Genomic DNA, 22,043 nt, shown 5'->3' with positions numbered 1-22,043 from the left:
ACACTGCACCATCTTGCACCACAAATATTAAAGAACGTAATCGAATTGAGGGAACAAAGATATGTAAAGTCCCTAGACTGATCGTATCTAGGAACTTTATTTTTGTTTTGGTTTTGTAGTTTATCTAGAAGTTGGGTTACGTGGGAAATAAAAAATTGTGTAGATTTATTTTGTAATTTTAATATTTGATAACGAATTGATGAACTGTCAGATACAGAAAGAGATAAGATAGTGTTGAGGGCAAACGAACGCTTTGTCTGCTTTGAAAGCAGTGTTAGTCAAATAAAAACAAAGTAAACGCGATGACGATACTCGCAGCAGAAAAAGAAGTAATTTCGACTTCAAAATATGGTTTTAAAGTGAAGTTGAATCACGTATACCCCGAAAACAGATCCCAGAATTACACTCCGACCCTTAGGGTGATATGGAGCATGTTACCTCTCATTTTAAGGTATATATGGTATTATATCGTCTACAAGCTGACTGGAAAGTCAATTGTGATGGATTACGTAGAGGTGCAGAAAGCAAAACAAATTTATGGTAAGTATTACAAGTTTTTTGTAGTAGACATTGTTGATTTAAAGTTTTACTGTTTAAGGTGTCCCAATTGGGGGGATAGGCTGTGGTAGTATAGGTAGAGGGTACAGAGGGGAGTTCTGTCGATTTCAGTTGAAACCTGGCATATACGAGTTTAATACTGTGGACGCTAACCAGTTTATTGTCACGATAAAAGACGAACATCAGGAAACGATTTTGCACAGCTTGCTGTCCACATTTCCGTAAGTTTTACAGTTTCTTTCAAATTACTTTTACGTTTCTTCGATGTAATGTTAAATTTCTAAAAACGATAACAGTGTAATTTGTTTAAAATTAATAAAAAAGTCATAGATAGAGGTGTAAGTACTTTAGATATATTAGGACGTCAAACGCTTACTAATAAGAGTAACCTTGGTCATTCATTACATGTAAAATAGCGTTTGTTGATAATAAAATTTATTAAAGTTGCAGTTAAATTGAAGTCATAGACAAACAAAAATGACTTGTTGATTTAATAGATAGAGTCGGCGTCACAAGCGACTGTGGTGCCTCTCTTGATATTCAAGATTACTAACGTCACACTCGAAATTGACAAATTTACGTGTTTTTGGGTCAAAAATTAGTATAACCCTGTGATAAGAAAAAAAATTTGATTTTAGAAAGAAAGGTCTGAAAGCTTGGAAGAGCTTCATAGACGGCAGCAAATGCTCTTACACGGGGTTATATCCGAGGGCGTGGACGGAATACGACTTGTCGGAATATGGGATCAAGCTTACTTGCCGGCAGATAAGCCCTGTCATACCCCAAAATTACAACGTAAGTATTTTTTCATTCAGTGCTTTGTATATAAACTCGTTACAATTTGCTGACCGTTAAAAATTGGTCCCCGATTTCAAAGTTGACTTCCCTGCGATCAGTTTATTCGATTTTACGATCTGTTTTTTATTATTATGTTACGTTTATTTCTGAAATTTTTTCTCATACTGTCTATAATTCAACACGTATCTCAAACAATAGCAGAGGTAGCGACGTCGATCAAAAAGACGTTCAGAAATGATGAGGCTTCAGTTTGATTCCCAATTTTAGTGGGCATATCCTACAGGGTGCTTCAAATTTCGGGAAGAGGAATGTTATTTTCCCAAAAAGGGTTCAGCCAGAAGAGGCTTTCAATTTAAGCGATCTATCTGCTCTAGGATCGCTTAATAGAGACAGATCAGTTAAATGGGAAGTCTCTACTGGTTTTAACCTCAACATATCACGATTCTGATTAGTTTTGTTTGTTACTGTTTGAATTAGCAAAACAAAGTCTAGAAATGTGATTGATAAAAAGTATAAGAATTTTCATGGTATTAAAACTGTAATCGCAATTTTTGTACTGATCAATAAAATGAAGCGGAAAGTTGAAAATTAATTTCGTTTGAATAAACAGCTGATAGAAATCTTTTTTTTGGCTAGGTGTTTTTTTTTGTAACGATTACGAGACCCTAATAAAGTAAATCAGTGGCGGCTTTTTAAATTTTCAATGTCAAACGACTAAATGCATTTGGAAATTTTTAGTTGCATTCACAAAATTATAGAAAAACTGATATTCACGAGCAGGATTTTCAATCAGATTTTATAAAAAATAATAGGCAACTATTTGGAAATTTTTTTAATCTGCTCTCAAATAATAAATAGAAATAAATTTTTATATCAATTGGTAATATTCAAATTCTTAATTTTTGGCATTTTTTCAACGCAAAATTGTCAAAATACTAGTCCACCGGCCCACGTACAAAGAAAAAAATGATTACCAGCAAGCTGTAACTTTCCGTGCAGCTTAAGTTTGACGAGTCGCCCTAGATTTGACTACGAGGAAAATTCAACAGTGGTAAGTTTTCCCGGAAAACATATCAATCTGGCATAAACATGGAATGTTATGACCAGCACTTTTTTTTAAGTTTAAATGAAAGATATATTTTTTAAACCCCCCAAAAAATTTGTCTGACACAAATGTTGGTATTTTGAGTGTCCCTTACCCCAAATATGTCGAATACGAAATGAATTTTATTGTTCGATAAAATTTTTGAGAAGTTTTTGCAAATTGACACCCCATAGATGTCAATTTAACGACAACATGGTGATAACCAACTGTCGGACTAAAGCATCATTATTTAAAAAAATGCAATATTAATCTGAGAATTTAATTGTCGGACAAAATTATCAGTTTTTTTTTGCTTGTCTGACAAAATTAAATGATAAAATTTAGCGATTTCAATACTTACGCCTGATGTAGAAGAAAAGTTTATATTTAATAAAAAAATATATGAATTAAAAAAATTTTGTTTAAATTTCTCAAATTTCAAAATAAATATAACTAATTTAAATTAATTTTTTATACAATTACAAAAAAGGTGCACTATCTGAACATTTAGAAAATTAATTAACACAACTAAAATTGCTGTATTTCAATTGTACCTTATTAAGTGGATGATGCAGAATAATATTGTTAAAACCGAATAGTAAATACTAAAAATTGTTAATTTTTTCAAGAACAAAACTATGTGTAACTGTTTGTCAAAACAAGACTGCTAATTTTAATTTAAAGAAACACAAGCAAAAATGTATGCATTCATTGTACAGTTACCACTTTTTATAAAATAGTTAAACTGTTTATAAAATAAAATGTACATATAAGTTTTTTGAACAAAGAAATCATTTTGACGGAGATTAATTAAATTAATTTTTATAGACATAATTATTTATGAATTTCTGTTACTCCTGTTAACAAGATAATTTTCTTATTTATTCTTCTTTATTTTTTCCTTAAAAAATTAATTATTTTATAGCGGAATGAACATTAGGTACCACAAAGATAGTTATTTTTCCCATTTTTAAGGCAAATTTCCCATTCCATTTGGCAGACAAGTATATTATTGTGTTATACATTTCAATTATTAGAGAAAATAATCAAAACTAGATTGCTGGTTATCACCGACCATGTTGTCGTTAAATCGACATCTTCGGGGCGTCGGACTGCAAAAACTTCTCAAGAATTTTGTCGGACAATAAGATACTTTCATTTCAAAACTTATTACCAAACCCTCCCAGAAAAATCAGCTTGTTGGTTGTCACCAACCATAATGTCACCAAATCGACATATTTGGGGTGGGGGACAAAGTCAAAATGCCAAAATTTTTGTCGGACAAATTTTTTGGGGGGTTTAAAAAATTTATATTTTTCATTTAAACTTAAAAAAAAGTGCTGGTCATAACATTCCATGTTTATGCCAGATTGACATGTTTTCCTGAAAGTGACGGGAAAACTTACCACTGTTGAATTTTCCCCGTAGTCAAACGTTGGGAGACTCGTCAAACTTAAGCTGCACGCAAAGTTACAGCTTGCTGGTAATCATTTTTTTCTTTGTACGTGGGCCCGTGGACTATACTAAAAGCTATGCTCATTTCAGATTTTTACGGCAAACAATTTGAGACCAAAAACATATTTTTATGTTTTTTTTTAATTTTCTGCGTATTGTGAAAAAACGGGCGAAAATCACAGGTTTTTTGCACTAAGGCCTGGTCTTATGACGAGCCACCACTGAAGTAAATGGATTCAGTTCATGTCTTCATCGTTTCATTCCATGTTTTCAGATAACAACCGAAACTACAGTCGTTTATATACATATTATTTTAGGATAGCTCGTTGCCCTGTGCGGTATTCGTGTGGAATGTAGAGAACGTGTCCAGTCACGAACGTACAGTCACCATAGCGTTCACTTTCAAAAACGGCACCGGAACCAAAAAAACCGACCGAGCCTGTAAGTTTTTTTTTATATAGTGATTCATTAACAATGGGAAAATCGAAAGCTGAAGATACTACACGTGAAATGGTGACCATTGGCGCAAACATGCCTTATCCGAAAGTTGATAGTTTCGGAAATACAGGGTGTTGAAAGTTAAAATTTTAAATCGTTTTTTTGCGATTATTCTGAAAATATGTAGGTTAGGAACTTGAAAATTTGTGAAACTATATTTTTTTAGGCGACGAATAAGATGCGTGTTGTAATTTCAGCATTGCTCATAGAGGGCGCCACTTACGACCAATTTTACCGAAAATTTAGTTAATAACTTTTTACCCTGTATATTTAACATGAAACTTGATTCAAAACCTGAAAGAGCTATCATTTTTCCATTAATTATGTACTCTTGTTTCATTTCGGTATCTCGATCCGTTTTCGAGAAAAATCGATTTAACGAACACTATGTTTTGATAATATGAGAAATTAAAAGCGAAACAAACCAAGTGTTTCTTCGTGTTATTACAACAATTAACAATAAAACAAATAAAATACGTAATTATGATTTAAAGTAATTGTTCGAAGAATCCACCGTTGACACTGATACACTTTACACGTTTTCTGAGAGATCTTCGAGTTTGAAACAACATATTGGGATTGCGTCTGACTTCGTTGGCAGCGATTTGTATTCTTTGCCACAACTCTTCACACGAGCCAATAGATTCTTTGTAAACTATATCTTTCATTCGAGACCAAATAGAAAAATCAAGAGGATTGAAGTCCGGACTTCTGGATGGCCAAGCAAAAATGCTTACATGGCCAATCCAGCGATTTGGAAAAACTGCATCTAAATATGCACGCACTGGCCAAGAAAAATGCGGTGGAGCTCCGTCGTGCATGAACCACATGTCTCTTCTTAAATAAAGTGGAACTTCTTCAAGCCGTGGAAGCATTTTTACTTGGCCACCCAGAAGTCCGGACTTCAATCCTCTTCATTTTTCTATTTGGAAGAATCTATTGGTTCGTGTGAAGAGTTGTGGCAAAGAATACAAATCGCTGCCAACGAAGTCAAACGCAATCCCAATATGTTGTTTCAAACTCGAAGATCTCTCAGAAAACGTTGTGTAAAGTGTGTAAATGTCAACGGTGGATTCTTCGAACACTGACTTTAAATCATTATTACGAATTTCATTTGTTTTATTGTTAATTGTTGTAATAACACGAAGAAACACTTGGTTTGTTTCGCTTTTAATTTCTCGTATTATCAAAACATAGTGTTCGTTAAATCGATTTTTCTCGAAAACGGATCGAGATACCGAAATGAAACAAGAATACACAATTAATGGAAAAATGATTGCTCTTTCAGGTTTTGAATCAAGTTTCATGTTAGACATACAGGGTAAAAAGTTATTAACTAAATTTTCGGTAAAATTGGTCGTAAGTGGCGCCCTCTATGAGCAATGCTGAAATTACAACACGCATCTTATTCGTCGCCTAAAAAAATATATTTTCACAAATTTTCAAGTTCCTAGTCTACATATTTTCAGAATAATCGCAAAAAAACTATTTAAAATTTTAACTTTCAACACTCTGTATTTCCGAAACTATCAACATTCGGATAAGGCATGTTTGCGACAATGGTCACCATTTCACGTGCAGTATCTTCAGCTTTCGACTTTCCCATTGTTAATGAATCACCCTGTATACAAAGTGTGCGGAACGTTCCGATACGTCGAGATATTTTTCGTTTCAGCGACCAGCAGCTCCAAGTCCTTTTCCTACTTACACACGGAGGGGGTCGTGCTCTACCACACCATCGACAAGATGCAGTGCGCCTACGCCCTGGCCGTCAGGCCGGACAACGGCTTGAAGATATCCCGCTGCCTCTACTTCGATCCCAACTCGGACGGCACCAAGCCGTGGATACAGCTGAAGAACAACGGGTGCTTCGACAAGATCACCGACAGCAGCCACGGTCACGTGTTCGGCGAGATGGGGTGCGGCATCGCGGCGAGGCGTACCCTGAGACCGTCGCAGGGCGGCGAGACGGTCATGAGCCTGGTGTGGGACATGCCGACGGTGAGTTTCCCCGGGAAGGGGAGGAAGTACAACAGGTTCTACACGGAGAGGTTCGGGAGGGAGAACGCCACGTTGAAGATGGTCGATTACGCGTTCAAGAACTACGCCATGTGGGAGAAGGGCATTCACGAGTGGCAGAAGGGCGTTTTAAATGACAGGTAACGATAATCCGAACGGAATGCTTGGGGTTTATTTTTTTTTTAAATGCACAGTTTTTCAGTACACTTCCGGACTGGTACAAGTCGGCGTTGTTTAACGAGACGTATTACATAAGCGACGGCGGTGGCGTGTGGTTGTCGTTGAACGAGGACGAAGCAGAGACGTTATCGAAGACGGATCCGCGGTGAGTGCAATGATTTTTTGACAAGTTAAAAAAAAAATATTTAATTCTAGGTAATTTGAATGTTATCATCTGTAGTTTTAATGTTATACAGGGCGTTTCAGAATAATCTATCAAAAATATAATGTTTACAATTTAGACTTCCGTAAAATACTCATTATCCTTTACTTTTCTGACGGTTTTTGATTTCAATCTCACGATTGCTCGATCACTTCAGGTTTTCAATATATCCTAACCTAAAACTGCCAGAGTCACGATTTTTCGTAATTTTTGAGGTTATGTTACATCACGAGGTAATTTTCTACCACAAAACTCGTTACGTCATCTGAAAACACTACCCTTCCCCTTTAAAATCCATTGGAATGTCTTCTTTCCTTCCCGAGAAATCGTCTCTTGAAATCGATTGGTTTGACGTATTTGTCGCTATTCGGAGATTGCGCAGCACCGAGTAAAGATTCAAAACGAGAGGAGAATCGAATTACAAGCACTGGTCCTTCAGGTTTTCGCGCAATTTGTTTTTTTATTCCATTCGCCATATTGGTTTCGCCATTTCGAATAAGCAACTCGCATGAAAGTCTAATTTTTTTTTAGAAATGAGAGAGTAATGATAAATGAACAAAAAAAGTTGTATATTAACAGTTTTCAAAATACAGCGAGTATGTATTAATATTGGGGAGTTTCATCACAACGTGACAACAGCGCTACACAGCTAATGCACACCACATGACTTGTCCTACGGAAAAAATGTAAAAGACTTATTGTGAAACATTTAGTAAATTTCAAGACAATCGTTTTCTAGTTTTTAAATAAATAAAATAAAATGTATCGATTTTGTAGTTCGAAGATAGTGTTGTGCTTAAATTTTAGCCCGAATTTTAGTAATTATGAAATCTCTTAAAACAGGAACTTTGCTTTTAATCAAATTATGAATTTGAAAAATATGCAATTAAAGTACCGAAAGATTCACGTCGTCCAAATAAACATACGTGGAAAAAATAATTTAGGTACTTACCAAAAAGCAAAGTTAAGTAATTTTTAAAAACACAAGTACAAAACAACATACATACAACATATGCTCAAAACGTCCACCACCATTTTCGATGCACAGCTTAGTACCGCGTGTTATCCGCCGCGCCGTTGTCACATTGCTCGGTATGAATTTTATGGAAATTTTACGCCCAAAATAACCACAGGAATCGATAGATGAGTCAATTTTAAGTAACAAATGTCATATAAAGTTTTTTGGATAATCCAATACTTTCCGAGTAATTCGTCATTGAAAATGTTGATTTTTTACTTAAAAAGTGCTTGTTTTCAGAAATTTTTTTACAAATAACTCTGAAACCATTGGATTTAACGAAAAAGTTGTAATGAACAAAGAGAAAGGTAATAAAAAACAAATCTAATGTCATTATTTTGTTTTTCTCTAATTGCAATATAAACCGAGTTATGGATTTTTAAACATTATTATATGTTAGCTAAAAACTAAATTGGAACCAGTTAACGTTAAATAACGCCAAAACCTTAAATATTAGGAAAAAAACTATTTGAACCTTTTTTAAAGTTCTTTGAAAAACCTTTAAAATGAGCTATTTTAAAAGTCTAGAATCAAAATTAACGGAACAATGATCAAAATAACGTCAAATTTTTTTTAAGAAAAAATTAATAAACAAATCAGTGCCTTTGGCGACAGAATTAAAATTAAATGCAATCCATTTACAGATTTCTTCATTTATATTCCAAGAATATGTTCTGGATCTTTGGCTCACTTACAAAGCATGATTTCGAAAAAAACTTAATTTTTGAAAATGTAAATTTTTCAAATTTTTGAAAAAAAAACGATTTTTACGCTGTAACTTAAAAATTAAAGGGGTACGAAAAAATAGAATAAAAAAATTTAGCTTTTATTTTTGCCGAAGATTTTGCTTTATTTTTTATTCCTCTAAAATTAATATTAATCGAGATATCGCCATTTTAAGTTATCATATGAATGAGAGAACCACCCTCTTCGAGCCCTTTAAATCCTTCAAACTTAAAAATATTTGAAAAAAAAACGAAATTTTGGAAATCCGTTTTTGTTTCATTTCAGCTTTGTTTGAGGTGATATTGAAAAAAGAAGAACACTTTCTCATGGCCACTTTTTGCCCTCTATCGAATGGCATAATCAATTTTTATATGTAACGTTTCGTCTCTCCAGGACCATCATCAACTTCGTTTTTTTAAATACGACCCTGTACATTTTATTACAATTTTTGCCAGCCTTCATTACCCCCAATACTGTACTGCATCAGCCCGAACCAGATTGAGGCGTTTTGTCTCGAAAAATTCATCTTCAGTGTATCCGTTCCAAATTTATCAAAGTTTTTTCTTTAGATTTCTTTGTTTATTGAATTATCGTACACTCTAAGTGTCGTTAGACCCTGTAAAATCTATCTAGTTATTTAAAGTATTAATTAATAAGGGTTGAAAAGTTTTCAGAACCCATGTCATATCAGATTTATTTGTTTATTTTAATGAATTCTATTATCTGTTAAAATTAAGGCAGTTAAACTTCTAACACTGTATAATCGACAACAGCTAACAGTGGTAAAAAAAATGTATCCCTTTAATGCCACAAATTAAGCGCAGGTGTTTAAAATTATGTAAAAATTTATATTTTGCCGCGTTGTGACGTCATTTAGTGCGATTGAGAACCTAACCTGCTTCTCGGCCGTCTGCCATCTAGTCTACAATTTCTTTGCCGACTAGACGGAACATAATCTTACGAAACAAAGTGAATTTGGTTGTGTCTAAACTCTCGTTAGTCATTTATTTTCTCGATCCTCGATCGCACTAAATGACGTCACGAATTAGCGCGGCGGCAAACGCCGGTTTAAAACATTTATTTTGCTCGCCAAACATAAGTACTTCATTATTAACTCCACAACCTCTAAGAGATTTCTAATGTTTCCAATACACGATTATGTAAGGTTCTGTATTATTTCCACCCAATGCCCATTTATAGCCGTTTATTTGGAAAAGCTCTTACAATCACAAGCGTTTCTTTTAAATAAGTGCTAGTGGAAACAATTTTCACTGTCGATATTGCAAGAAACAACTGCTCTGCTGACTAATGCGACATACATCATTCGTCAGCAGAACCGCCACACATATACCAGTTTCGAATTGGTTAAGTTATAAGTTGACTCCGCTGACGAACGGTCCTAGTTTCCACTATATTATACGGCCCCGGTCAGGGCGTTAATCCTCAGAGTAGTTGTTTCCCTCGAACGAAATATCAATGGAAACGTCCTTTGCTTTGGATTTCAAGACGCACCTACGGCAGATTCGCCTACCTGGAGGGCCACGAGTACAGGATGTACAACTCGTACGACGTCCACTTCTACGCTTCACACGCCCTACACAGGAACTGGCCCAACCTGCAGAAGTCGCTGCACTACGATCTGAGGGATTACGTCTTTTTGGAGCTCCCCGATAAGGTCAAGATGCTCTACGATGGGGACGTTGCTGAGAGGAAGTACCCGGATTCCGTACCGCACGACGCCGGGGACCCAGGTGGGTGTTTATTTTTTACCGTGGATTTTTTTTTTATTTGTGGTATTGTTTGATGTTATAATTATTGCACGAGCGCTTGGAAAAATTATTAGGGGGAATGTTCACTATTTTTAAGTGTCAAATCGAAAGAAACTCCCAGTAGGATCACTTGAGGGGAGCAGATCAGTTAAATGGGATGCCTCTACTGATTTTAACCTCACTTTACTTTGCTTTAAAGTGTTTAAATCTATTTGAACTTAATTTTTGAAATTTTCCGAAATCCTCATCGAGCGAAGAACAGGGAGCCAGATTTGATGCCGCACCATCAAGATCTCAGTTATTTTTAGAGATACAGGGTAGTAAAAATTTTGCCTTTTCGAGGCTATCGGCGAGAAACAAAATTTTGATCTCGATTTCTATATTTTTTTTTTAACTGAAAACGGAGAGGTGAAAGTTTTTGGAGTTGTACATTTTTCTTTAGACCACGCTTATGGAAAATGTGATTGATTCTAGGCGAGGAGCCTTTCCAGCTGGTGAACGCCTACCCGATCCACGACGTGAGCAACTGGCGAGATTTGGGGCCCAAGTTTGTCCTGCAGACCTACCGGGACGCCTTCGATACTTCCGAGGGACTGCCGGACCGCCAGTACGCGGAAGATATGTACAACGCCTGCTACACGGTCATGCACAGGTGTTTTAAGTTTGACCTCGACAAGGATGGGCTGATAGAGAACAGCGGCGTGCCGGATCAGACGTTCGATACGTGGGTGATGGAGGGGGCGAGGTGAGTGTTTTTTTTCTATGTTGTTCACTTTTTTTGTCTTGTATTTAATTTCATTTTAAAAATTAAGAATATTGATGTTGATTTTTTTGTTTGGAAGGTTTTCGTTTTTTTTTATTTTCTATATTTTCTTAATTTATTTTTTTTTTGATGAGTTCTGCGTTTTTATCATAATATTTCTCTACTTTTCAAAAATAAAGTATTTCAGTTTTGAATCATTAAATTTTTTTATTAGGTTTTTGTTTAGTTTTTGTTNATTTTTTGTCGATTTTTGATATTATTAATGTTAATAATAATTTTTTTCCTTCTCCTAAATATTAGGCATATTTGTTTTAAATTTTTTTTGGTAGGTTTTTGTTTATTTTTATTTTCTGTATTATTTTCTTTCTTGATTTATTTTTTTTTTGTTCAGTTCTGCCTTTTTTCATATCCATAATCATATTTCCCTTTTAAAAATGAATCAGTTATGAATCATTGAATTTTTTGGTAGGTTTTTGTTTTTTTGTCGAGTTTTTTAATTTTAATAATAATTTTTTTCTTTTTCTTAAATATTAAGCATTTTCGTTTTGAATGATTGAATTTTTTTGGCAGATTTTTGTTTATTTTTTGTTTTCTATAATTTTTTATCAAGTTTTAATTTGTTTTTAATGTTAATAATAATTATCTTCTTTCTTTCTGAAGTATTTGGTAGGTTTTTGTTTATTATTTGTTTTCTACATTTTTTTATCGAGTTTGGATTGTTTGTAATGTTCATAATAATTATTTTCATTGTTTTTTTTCCTCTTAAATATTAAGCATTTTAGTTTTGAATCTTTTTTTTGGTACATTTTTGTTTATTTTGTTTCCTTTTTTTTTCTTACTACTAAATATTTTTCATCAAGTTCTAATTTTTTTTTTTTGATTTTTGATATTTATATTTCCATTTCTTCCTATCTTTTATACCTGAAGGACGTGTTTCAGTTTTTTATGGTAAAGTTTTTTCATAGGTTTTTGTTTTAGTTTTGTTTTTCTTAATTCAAAATTATTTTTTGCGATCTGTTATTTTTTTTAATTCCTTTTATTTATTTTAAAAATTAAGTATTTCAGCTTGGAATCTTTGAGTTGTTTTGTAATATTTTTCTTTATTTGCATTTACTTCTTTTTTACAAAATATTATTTTTGTGATGTTCCGATTTTCTTCAATATTCAGTATTTATAATATTCTTTTTTTCTTGTTTCTAATTAAGTACCTGTTTAATTTTTGAATTTTTGCGTGTTTTTTTTTGGTAGATTTTAGTATTATTTTTTATATTTATTCGTTTTCTTTCTATCTAAAAATTCATTATTTTGGATTTAAATGCTTTTTTATCGTATTTTGACTTTTTAAAATTTATCATATTTCCATTTTTTTTTTGTTTCATAGACATGCTGTTTTGGATTTTTAAGGTTTTTTACTAGATTTTGGTATTTCTTACTCATTCCTGATACTCCTTTGCTCTGATTTAATTCTTTTTAATATGCATATGGTAATATTGCCTTTTCTTTGTTTTTTTAAGTATTTCAGTTTTGAATTACCTATTGAATTTTTTTGGCAGGTTTTCGTTTTCATCTTTTTTTTGTAGATTTTTGTTTATTTTTTGTTTTCTTTTTTTTTTTACTAGAAAATATTTTTCATACTCTGACTTTTTTTTGATATTCAGTATTTATATTGCCTTTTCTTCCTATTTTTTATAAGTTACTTCTCTGTTTCAAGTTTTTTTGGTAGGTTTCTGTTTTAGTTTTGTTTTTCTTAATCCAAAATAAGTTTTCATGTACTGCTTTTTATAATATTCATAAGAATAACTCCTGTTTATTTTAAAAATTAATTAAAAATTAAAAAAAAATTAATTAATCTTTGTTCTTTTGGAATTTTTTCTTTATTTCTTGTTTTAATATTTTTTTTATATTTTAATATTCAGTATTTATAATATTTCCTTTTCCTGTATAAGTACTTACCAGTATCATTTTTTAATTTTTGTTTTTTTTTTGGTAGATTTTTGTGTATTTTTTATATTTATTCTTTTTCTTTCTTTCTAAAAATTCATTATTTTGGTTTTGAATCGGTTTTTTTAGCTGGATTTTTTTTCTCAATATAAAATACTCTCGTCATATTTTCAGTTTTTTAAATGCAATAAAATACTTCAATTCCTTTCTTTTGTTTAATAGATAATATGCTGGTTTAAATTTTTAAGTGTTTTTATTTACTAGATTTTTGAATTTTTTTATTTTTCATTCTTGATGTAGAATACTTTTTGCTGACACCTAATTATTTTTAATGTGCATGATAATATTTCCTTTCCTGGTTTCTTTAATAATTAAAAATTTCAACTTTGAATTTTTAATTTTTTCGGTAAGTATATTAGTACAGAATATTTTTTTGTATTCATGATAAAAACTTTTTTATTAATACAAAATCATTTTTATGCATAATAAAAATTTCCTGTTATTTCTTTCTTTTAAATAATCTGTTTTTTTTTTTTGGTATGTACATCTTTGTTTATTTTTTGTTTTGTCCTTTTTCCTATTAATACAATTTGTGTTGCTAAGTTATAATTTCCTTTTCCGTTAATAATGGGGTAGTTTTTTTTTGGTAGATTTTTGTTTTCTCTCTGTTCTCCCGTAATACAAAACCTTTTTTATCTTGTTCCAATTTTTTTGTAATATTCATATTTCCTCTCCCTTCTTCTAAAAATTGCTTCAGTTTTGAATCTTTAAGTCTCTGTCTTGCTAGACTCAAAAATTGTGGTAAAACATGTTTTAAGTCCAAACTTTTGCTCATACATTCATTGATATCGCTTAACTCCCGTAGCGCTTACTGCGGGGGACTCTGGATGGCGGCCTGCGCCGCCATGGTCGTCATGTCGGAGCTGCTGTTCAAAACGGAGGAACGTGACTTCTTCGACGACCTGCTGACGAGGGGTAAAAAGTCGTACGAGGCCAAACTGTGGAACGGCCTCTACTACAACTACGACTGCTCCGCCAAGCAGTTCAACGCCATAATGGCGGACCAGCTGTGCGGGCAGTGGTACCTGAGGTGCAGCGGAATAGAGGATTACGTCGTGAGTACATTGGATTTTTTTTTGTGACGGCGAAAACTGGCAATGGACGATATTTTTAGATCATGCCGCAGGAGAACGTTAGGACCGCCCTGAAAACCATATACGAGAACAACGTGCTGTCGTTTTGCAACGGCAACATGGGGGCGGTCAACGGTTTTATAAACGGAGACGTCGACTATATCACTTTGCAGAGTCAGGAGATGTGGACGGGGGTGACGTACGCCTTGGCAGCTACGATGATTCAGGAGGTAAGTGCTTGTGAAGATTTCGAGTCTTAGGTGTCGTTTTTTGGCAACGTTGTCGTTTTTGGCGAGTATGACAAATATACAGTTAAATCGGGGTGTTATTTATGTGGAGGCTAATTTGTTTTGTTAAACTGTCATGAAAACTGATTATTTTTTTAACCTTTTTTATTTTTTTGTAATTTTTTACGCCCCACCACTGGATTGGATAACTTCAAACAGCTCCCGCTAGCCTGAAAGTTAGGAATGTACTGTTAAATCTCATTTTTCTTGATTTATTTACGTGTTTTTTCATAATGTCACAATGAAATTTAACGATGAAGATGCACAAACACACACCATATTTTATTTCGGTTCCAATAAAAACTATTACTTCACGCTGAGAGTGCTGAAATAATCGTTTGTTTTTTGCCCACTTAGTTCCTTGTTGTCATTTCACATCAGGTGGATCCGTGTTTTGTAGCTCATCTAAAGTTGTTCAGTGTTAGAACATATTGACACTGAGATTCACAAACTAAACACAGTGCTTTAAAAATTATTGTACATTAATACTTTTTATAAAAAATTTTAAAAGATTAAAAAATACTTCATATCAGATTAGTATGTTTAGTTAATTTTTTTTGGTTCGACTTTATTGTAATAGATAATATTTCCATTTTTTTTGCTATTAAAATTAAGTATTTTTGAACCTTTATTGTGCAAAATTTTTGTTTTATTTTTTTGTTTTCTGATAAAAAGCAAGTATTTTTTTGTTTTCTGTCTTTTTCTTATAAATTATTTTTTTTGCGTTTTGATTTTTTCTCTGTTAAAAGCAAGTATATCAGTTTTGAAACTGTTTTTTTTTGTGATAGATTTTTTCCCTTATGTTTTTGTAATATAAAATATTTTTTGTTATTTAATTTTTTTAGTGTTCTAAATTGATATTTTCTTTTCCTTCTTTCTTTTAATAATATTTTTTGAGATCTTTTAGATTTTTGCAGATTATTATTTTTAGTTATTTTTTTGTTCCGTTTTGACCGTTTTTATTGTAATAGATAATATTCCCATTTTTTTCCTCTTAAAATTAAGTATTTTTGAACCTTTATTTTGGTAAATTTTTGTTTTTTTTTGTTTTCTGTCTCTTTATTCTTAATATAAAATATTTGATTGTGTTCTGATCAGTTTTGAACCTTTTTTGGTTTTTTTTTGTGAAAGATTTTTTTCTCATTTTTTTGTCGTCTTATTTTTTAATGTTCTAAATTGATATTTTCTTTTGTTTTTTTTTTAATAGCGGATTATTCAGTTTTGACTTTTTGAGTTTTTTTGGTAGATTTTTGCTGATTATTACTTTTAGTTATTTTTTTGTTCCGTTTTGACCGTTTTTGTTGTAATAGATAATATTCCCATTTTTTTTCTCTTAAAATTAAGTATTTTTGAACCTTTATTTTGGTAAATTTTTGTTTTTTTTTGTTTTCTGTCTCGTTTTTCTTAATATAAAATATTTTATCGTGTTCTGATCAGTTTTGGAAGTGTTTTTTTTTGGTGAGATTTTTTTTTTATATTTTTTGTCCTCTTATTTTTTAATGTTCTAAATTGATATTTTCTTTCGTTTCTTTTTTTAATAACGGACTTTTCAGTTTTGATTTTTTGAGTTTTTTTGGTAGATTTTTGCAGATTATTTTTTTTTCTTAAAATTAGTATTTGCGAACCTTAATTTTGGTAAATTTTTGTCATTTTTTTGTTTTCTTTTTCTTTTTTCTTAATATAAAATATTTGAAACTTTGTATTTTTTTCTTATATTTTTTTCTCATATTTTTGTAATATAAAATATTTTTTGTCATCTGATTTTTTTAATGTTCTAAATTGATATATTCTTTTCTTTCTTTCTTTTAATAACAGACTAACAGTTTTGATTTTTTAAGTTTTTTTGGTAGATTTTTACATTTTGAGTTTTTACGCTAAATTATACAAATTCTATTTCGATTAGTTAAAAACTAATATACAGACAGTTGTTTCTTGCCCCCTTAGCGTCCCGTTGTCATATCACATCAGGTGGATCGGTGTTATACAGCTCATCTAAACTTGTTCAATGTCAGAGGTCATTTACACTGATTCACAAGCTAAATACAAATTATTGTAAATACTTTTTACGAAAAATAAGAAAAGATTAAAAAATAATCCAAATCTATCAGATTAGTATTTTTAGTTATTTTTTTGTTTTGTTTGGACTGTTTTTATTGTAATAGTTAAAATTTCCATTTTTTTGCTCTTACAATTAAGTAGTTTTGAACCTTTATTTTGCTAAATTTTTATTTTTTTTGTTTTTTGTCTTTTTCTTAATATAAACTCTTTTTTCGTTCTCTTTTTTTTTTTTTTTATAAAATATTTTGTCATCTGATTTTTTTAATATTTGTAAATTGATTGATTTCTTTCTTTCCTTTAATAACGGAGTTTTGATTTTTTTGGTCGATTTTTGCACTTTGAGTTTTATACTAAACTATAAATTCTATTTCGAATCGGTAAAGACTAATATACAGACAGTGGTNGTATTTTCGAACCTTAATTTTGGTAAATTTTTGTCATTTTTTTGTTTTCTTTCTCTTTTTTCTTAATATAAAATATTTGAAACTTTGTATTTTTTTCTTATATTTTTTTCTCATATTTTTGTAATATAAAATATTTTTTGTCATCTGATTTTTTTAATGTTCTAAATTGATATATTCTTTTCTTTCTTTCTTTTAATAACAGACTAACAGTTTTGATTTTTTAAGTTTTTTTGGTAGATTTTTACATTTTGAGTTTTTACGCTAAATTATACAAATTCTATTTCGATTAGTTAAAAACTAATATATAGACAGTTGTTTTTTGCCCCCTTAGTGTTCCGTTGTCATATCACATCAGGTGGATTGGTGTTATGTGGCTCATCTAAACTTGTTCAATGTCAGAGGTCATTAACATTGATTCACAAGCTAAATGCAAATTATTGTAAATACTTTTTACGAAAAATAAGAAAAGATTAAAAAATAATCCAAATCCATCAGATTAGTATTTTTAATTATTTTTTTGTTTTGTTTGGACTGTTTTTATTGTAATAGTTAAAATTTCCATTTTTTTGCTCTTACAATTGAGTAGTTTTGAACCTTTATTTTACTAAATTTTTATTTTTGTTTTTTGTCTTTTTCTTAATATACACACTTTTTTCGGTCTTTTTTTTTTAAAAGCAAGTATATCAGTTTTGATACTGTTTTTTTTTTTTTAAATAGTTTTTTCCCTTATATTTTTGTAATATAAAATATTATTTGTCATCTGATTTTTTAATATTTCTAAATTGATTGATTTCTTTCTTTCCTTTAATAACGGAGTTTTGATTTTTTTTGGTTGATTTTTGCACTTTGAGTTTTATACTAAACTATACAAATTCTATTTCGAATCGGTAAAGACTAATATACAGACAGTGGTTTTTTGCCCCCTTAGCGTCCCGTTGTCATATCACATCAGGTGGATCAGTGTTATGTGGCTTATTTAAACTTGTTCAATGTCAGAGGTATTGACACTGATTCACAAACTAAACGCAGTGCTTTCAAAATTATTGAAAATATTTTTGCATAAAATAAGAAAAGATTAAAAAACAATCCAAATCTATCAGATTAATATTTTTTAGTTATTTTTTTGTTTTGGTTTGGCTGTTTTTTTTGTAATAGATAATATTTCCATTTTTTTGCTTTTAAAATTAAGTATTTTTGAACCTTTATTTTGCTAAAGTTTTGTTTTTTTATTGTTTTCTGTCTTAATATTTTCAGTAGCATTAAAAAGTCCAGTCCTAGTTTTTGATATAAAAAAAAATGAGTACGAAAATATAATTTTCAGTTTGTCACTGAAATTTTCAAAACGAAAAAAAAAAAACAATTTTTCTTTGCCATAATTTGACCGACCACCCGGTGTAACCAATTTTCCATATTTCCCGTTTCAGGGCATGTTGGAGGAGGCCTTCAGGACGGCGGGCGGGATGTACAAGTCCATGACGGAAACGTTCGGTCTGGCCTTCACCACCCCCGAGGCCCTGTACGCCCGTAAATACTACCGGTCCATCGGGTACATGAGGCCTTTAAGTATATGGTCGATGCAGATCTCCCTCGAGCAGAGGAACAGGGCGAAACAATAAGCGATGTGTCGTTTTTCCCGTTTTCTTATCGGAACTAGTTTGATGATGATTTTGAATTAATTGGTGTTGTCGGATATCTTTTCCGTTGTGATTTTAGTGGCATTTAGTATTATTATGATGGTTTATTATGGGTGATCGATTGATAAAAAAAAATATGATGTGATACGTTCATTTGTAGCGAGGATAACTAGAAATCGTAATATCGCAATTAAAAAATTTATATTAATCGATCGTCACTGTATTCTTGCTTTTTTCTAGGCTAATTTGCACAATTCCAAAAATTAGTCGCTAAGGTTCTGTTTTTTCATTTTGTATTTTATTTGTTAATCTGGCATTGAATTTTAAAATAAAATCGATCGGCACATGTCGAGGAATTCCATTGTAAAAGTGAATTTATTCAAATACCCAAAATTCTTAAGAATCGTCCAAAAAGAATCGTAAAAAATTTGTAAATATCACAAATTTCTGATAAAAAAAATGTTTAATCGAGTTCGTAGTTCAATTAATAGGCGGTTTGGGTTAATTTTCCAAATTGCGGTTAGGTGAAATACGTCAAAACTGGAAATAAGCGCGTTTACTAAAGGAAGACAATAGTAGATCAAATGTATCGTAGGCGGAACAGTAAACTGTATTACGGGTTGCATAAGTTATCTGCGCTTCAATTCTCAACCAATTCGATATGCAACTATGATAACATCGCAGTGTATTTCGTGTTGCCTCCCTTTAAAGTTAGCACTGGATTTAGGTACGAGTTCCTGCCAGCACGCATATTTTTTATTTAAAAAAATATCCTGAAGGTATATTTTATTGTAGACAGCCCGTAATTCTTCGTAATTTCTTTGCACCCAAAATTCTCACAAACTGTCTTAAAAAAAATCGTTCCAATTTGATTCCACAGATAAAATTCTCAAATTTCTTATAAAAAAATGTTTAATCAACGTTTCCTCATTTAATTCATCGATGATTTGAATTAATTTTGCAAACTGGTGCACTTGAGCGAATAGATCAAATACACACGCTAAACGGCTGTAAATCTTTATGTTTTACGGAAAATATGCGCTACAAATTGACCATATCTTGATACAAATCGATTTAAACATATTTTTGTGGAACAAAAGTGTGCAAGATTAGACAAAACTGAAAATAAGCGCGTTTACTGAAGGAAGTCAAAAGTAGATCAAACGTATCGTAGGCGGAACAGTAAACTGTATTACGGGTTGCATAAGTTATCTGCGCTNAGCCGACCACCCGGTGTAACCAATTTGCCATATTTCCTGTTTCAGGGCATGTTGGAGGAGGCCTTCAGGACGGCGGGCGGGATGTACAAGTCCATGACGGAAACGTTCGGTCTGGCCTTCACCACCCCCGAGGCCCTGTACGCCCGTAAATACTACCGGTCCATCGGGTACATGAGGCCTTTAAGTATATGGTCGATGCAGATCGCCCTCGAGCAGAGGAACAGGGCGAAACAATAAGCGGTGTGTCGTTTTTCCCGTTTTCTTATCGGAACTAGTTTGATGATGATTTTGAATTAATTGGTGTTGTCGGATATATTTTCCGTTGTGATTTTAGTGGCATTTAGTATTATTATGATGGTTTATTATGGGTGATCGATTGATAAAAAAAAATATGATGTGATACGTTCATTTGTAGCGAGGATAACGAGAAATCGTAATATCGCAATTAAAAAATTTATATTAATCGATCGTCACTGTATTCTTGCTTTTTTCTAGGCTAATTTGCACAATTCCAAAAATTAGTCGCTAAGGTTCTGTTTTTTCATTTTGTATTTTATTTGTTAATCTGGCGTTGAATTTTAAAATAAAATCGATCGGCACATGTCGAGGAATTCCATTGTAAAAGTGGTTTTATTCAAATACCCAATATTCTTAAGAATCGTCCAAAAAGAATCGTAAAAAATTTGTAAATATCACAAATTTCTGATAAAAAAAATGTTTAATCGAGTTCGTAGTTCAATTAATAGGCGGTTTGGGTTAATTTTCCAAATTGCGGTTAGGTGAAATACGTCAAAACTGGAAATAAGCGCGTTTACTAAAGGAAGACAATAGTAGATCAAATGTATCGTAGGCGGAACAGTAAACTGTATTACGGGTTGCATAAGTTATCTGCGCTTCAATTCTCAACCAATTCGATATGCAACTATGATAACATCGCAGTGTATTTCGTGTTGCCTACCTTTAAAGTTAGCATTGGATTTAGGTACGAGTTCCTGCCAGCACGCATATTTTTTATTTAAAAAAATATCCTGAAGGTATATTTTATTGTGGACAGCCCGTAATTCTTCGTAATTTCTTTACACCCAAAACTCTTACAATTTGTCTTTAAAAAAATCGTTCCAATTTGAATCCACAACATGAAATTCTAAAAATTTCTTATAAAAAAAAACGTTTAATCCACGTTTTCTCATTTAATTAATCAATGGTTTGAATTAATTTTGCAAATTAGTGCACTTGAGCGAATAGGTCAAATACATCGTAGGAGTAAAAATAGTTGTACACGCTAAACGGCTGTAAATCTGCAAAATATGCACTATGGTTCATTATAAATTACCATATCTTGATACAAATCGATTTAAACATATTTTTGTGGAATAAAATTAGACAAAACTGAAAATAAGCGCGTTTACTGAAGGAAGTTAAAAGTAGATCAAACGTATCGTAGGCGGAACAGTAAACTGTATTACGGGTTGCATAAGATGTCTACATTTCAACTTTCAATTACTTAGCGCTCAATTTACGTACGAGTTCTTTTCAGAATGTACATTTTTTATTTAAAAAAATATGCTGAAGGTATATTTTATTGTGGACAGCCCGTAATTCTTCGTAATTTCTTTACACCAAAATTCTTACAAATTATCTTAAAAAAAAATCGTTCCAATTTGATTCCACAAATAAAATTCTGAAAAATTCTTATAAAAAAAAATGTTTGATCAACGTTTCTACATTTAATTAATCGATTGTTTTGAATTAATTTACCAAATGTTTGCATTTGAGCGAAGAGGTAGGTAATACAAATCGACTTGAGCATATTTTCATTGCATAAAAGTGTGTGCAAAATTAAACAAAAAAATAAGTGCGTTTACTAAAGGTAAAGATAGTAGGTCAAACGTATCATAGGCAGAACTGTGTGGTGCTTTAGTACGTTGCATAAGTTTGGCCCGTTATAACTTTCAACCAATCAGCTTGCGACGCGAAAAACAATTTTTAATTTCTAATGATATGCAATTATGATAACGTCGTTGTGTATTTCGTGTTGCCTACCGTTAAGGTAGCACTGAATTTACGTACGGGATTTTACAGCATGTATATTTTTTACTTCAAAATCAAAAAATTACCAGTAAATATTAATAAAAATAAACACTGATTATCAGATTAATAAAAAAACACTCAGTCTAAGTTAGAAAATTAAATATTCTAAGTATATTTTATTGTGGACTACCCATAATTTTTGAACAGGGACGTTTAAATTCTCAAAGTACTGACAAAAAAATATTTAATCGACGTTTCTTAATTT

The 22,043-nt window shown here is 31.7% G+C and overlaps 2 protein-coding genes across 2 annotated transcripts; both read left to right on the top strand.

Annotated features, from left to right (window-relative positions):
• Window positions 1-120: 120 nt before the first annotated feature.
• LOC108909960 (non-lysosomal glucosylceramidase) lies at window positions 121-18,896 on the top strand. The gene is made up of 11 exons (XM_023455821.1): window positions 121-540; window positions 599-779; window positions 1,197-1,353; window positions 4,213-4,336; window positions 6,069-6,552; window positions 6,615-6,737; window positions 10,045-10,289; window positions 10,782-11,052; window positions 13,877-14,126; window positions 14,186-14,374; window positions 18,318-18,896. Exons 1-11 carry the CDS (start codon window positions 303-305, stop codon window positions 18,507-18,509), a joined length of 2,454 nt encoding a protein of 817 aa, XP_023311589.1. The 5' UTR covers window positions 121-302; the 3' UTR covers window positions 18,510-18,896.
• Window positions 18,897-19,790: 894 nt separating this feature from the next.
• On the top strand, window positions 19,791-20,371 carry LOC111692098 (non-lysosomal glucosylceramidase-like). Its single transcript, XM_023455822.1, has one exon. It carries the CDS (start codon window positions 19,796-19,798, stop codon window positions 19,982-19,984), a length of 189 nt encoding a protein of 62 aa, XP_023311590.1. The 5' UTR covers window positions 19,791-19,795; the 3' UTR covers window positions 19,985-20,371.
• The last annotated feature ends 1,672 nt before the right edge of the window (window positions 20,372-22,043 follow it).

This window comes from Anoplophora glabripennis, unplaced genomic scaffold, assembly GCF_000390285.2.
Source record: "Anoplophora glabripennis isolate ALB-LARVAE unplaced genomic scaffold, Agla_2.0 scaffold654, whole genome shotgun sequence".
In the NCBI taxonomy this organism is placed as follows: domain Eukaryota; kingdom Metazoa; phylum Arthropoda; class Insecta; order Coleoptera; family Cerambycidae; genus Anoplophora; species Anoplophora glabripennis.
This window is presented reverse-complemented; position numbering and strand designations above follow the sequence as displayed.

Bases quoted from the DNA above. Each gene is read 5' to 3' on its own strand.
- LOC108909960 (XM_023455821.1), top strand. From the start codon at position 303: ATGACGATACTCGCAGCAGAAAAAGAAGTAATTTCGACTTCAAAATAT. The intron at 10,290-10,781 runs GTGGGTGTTTAT...GATTGATTCTAG, and splicing joins GCACGACGCCGGGGACCCAG to GCGAGGAGCCTTTCCAGCTG. The intron at 11,053-13,876 runs GTGAGTGTTTTT...TAACTCCCGTAG, and splicing joins TGGGTGATGGAGGGGGCGAG to CGCTTACTGCGGGGGACTCT.
- LOC111692098 (XM_023455822.1), top strand. From the start codon at position 19,796: ATGTTGGAGGAGGCCTTCAGGACGGCGGGCGGGATGTACAAGTCCATG.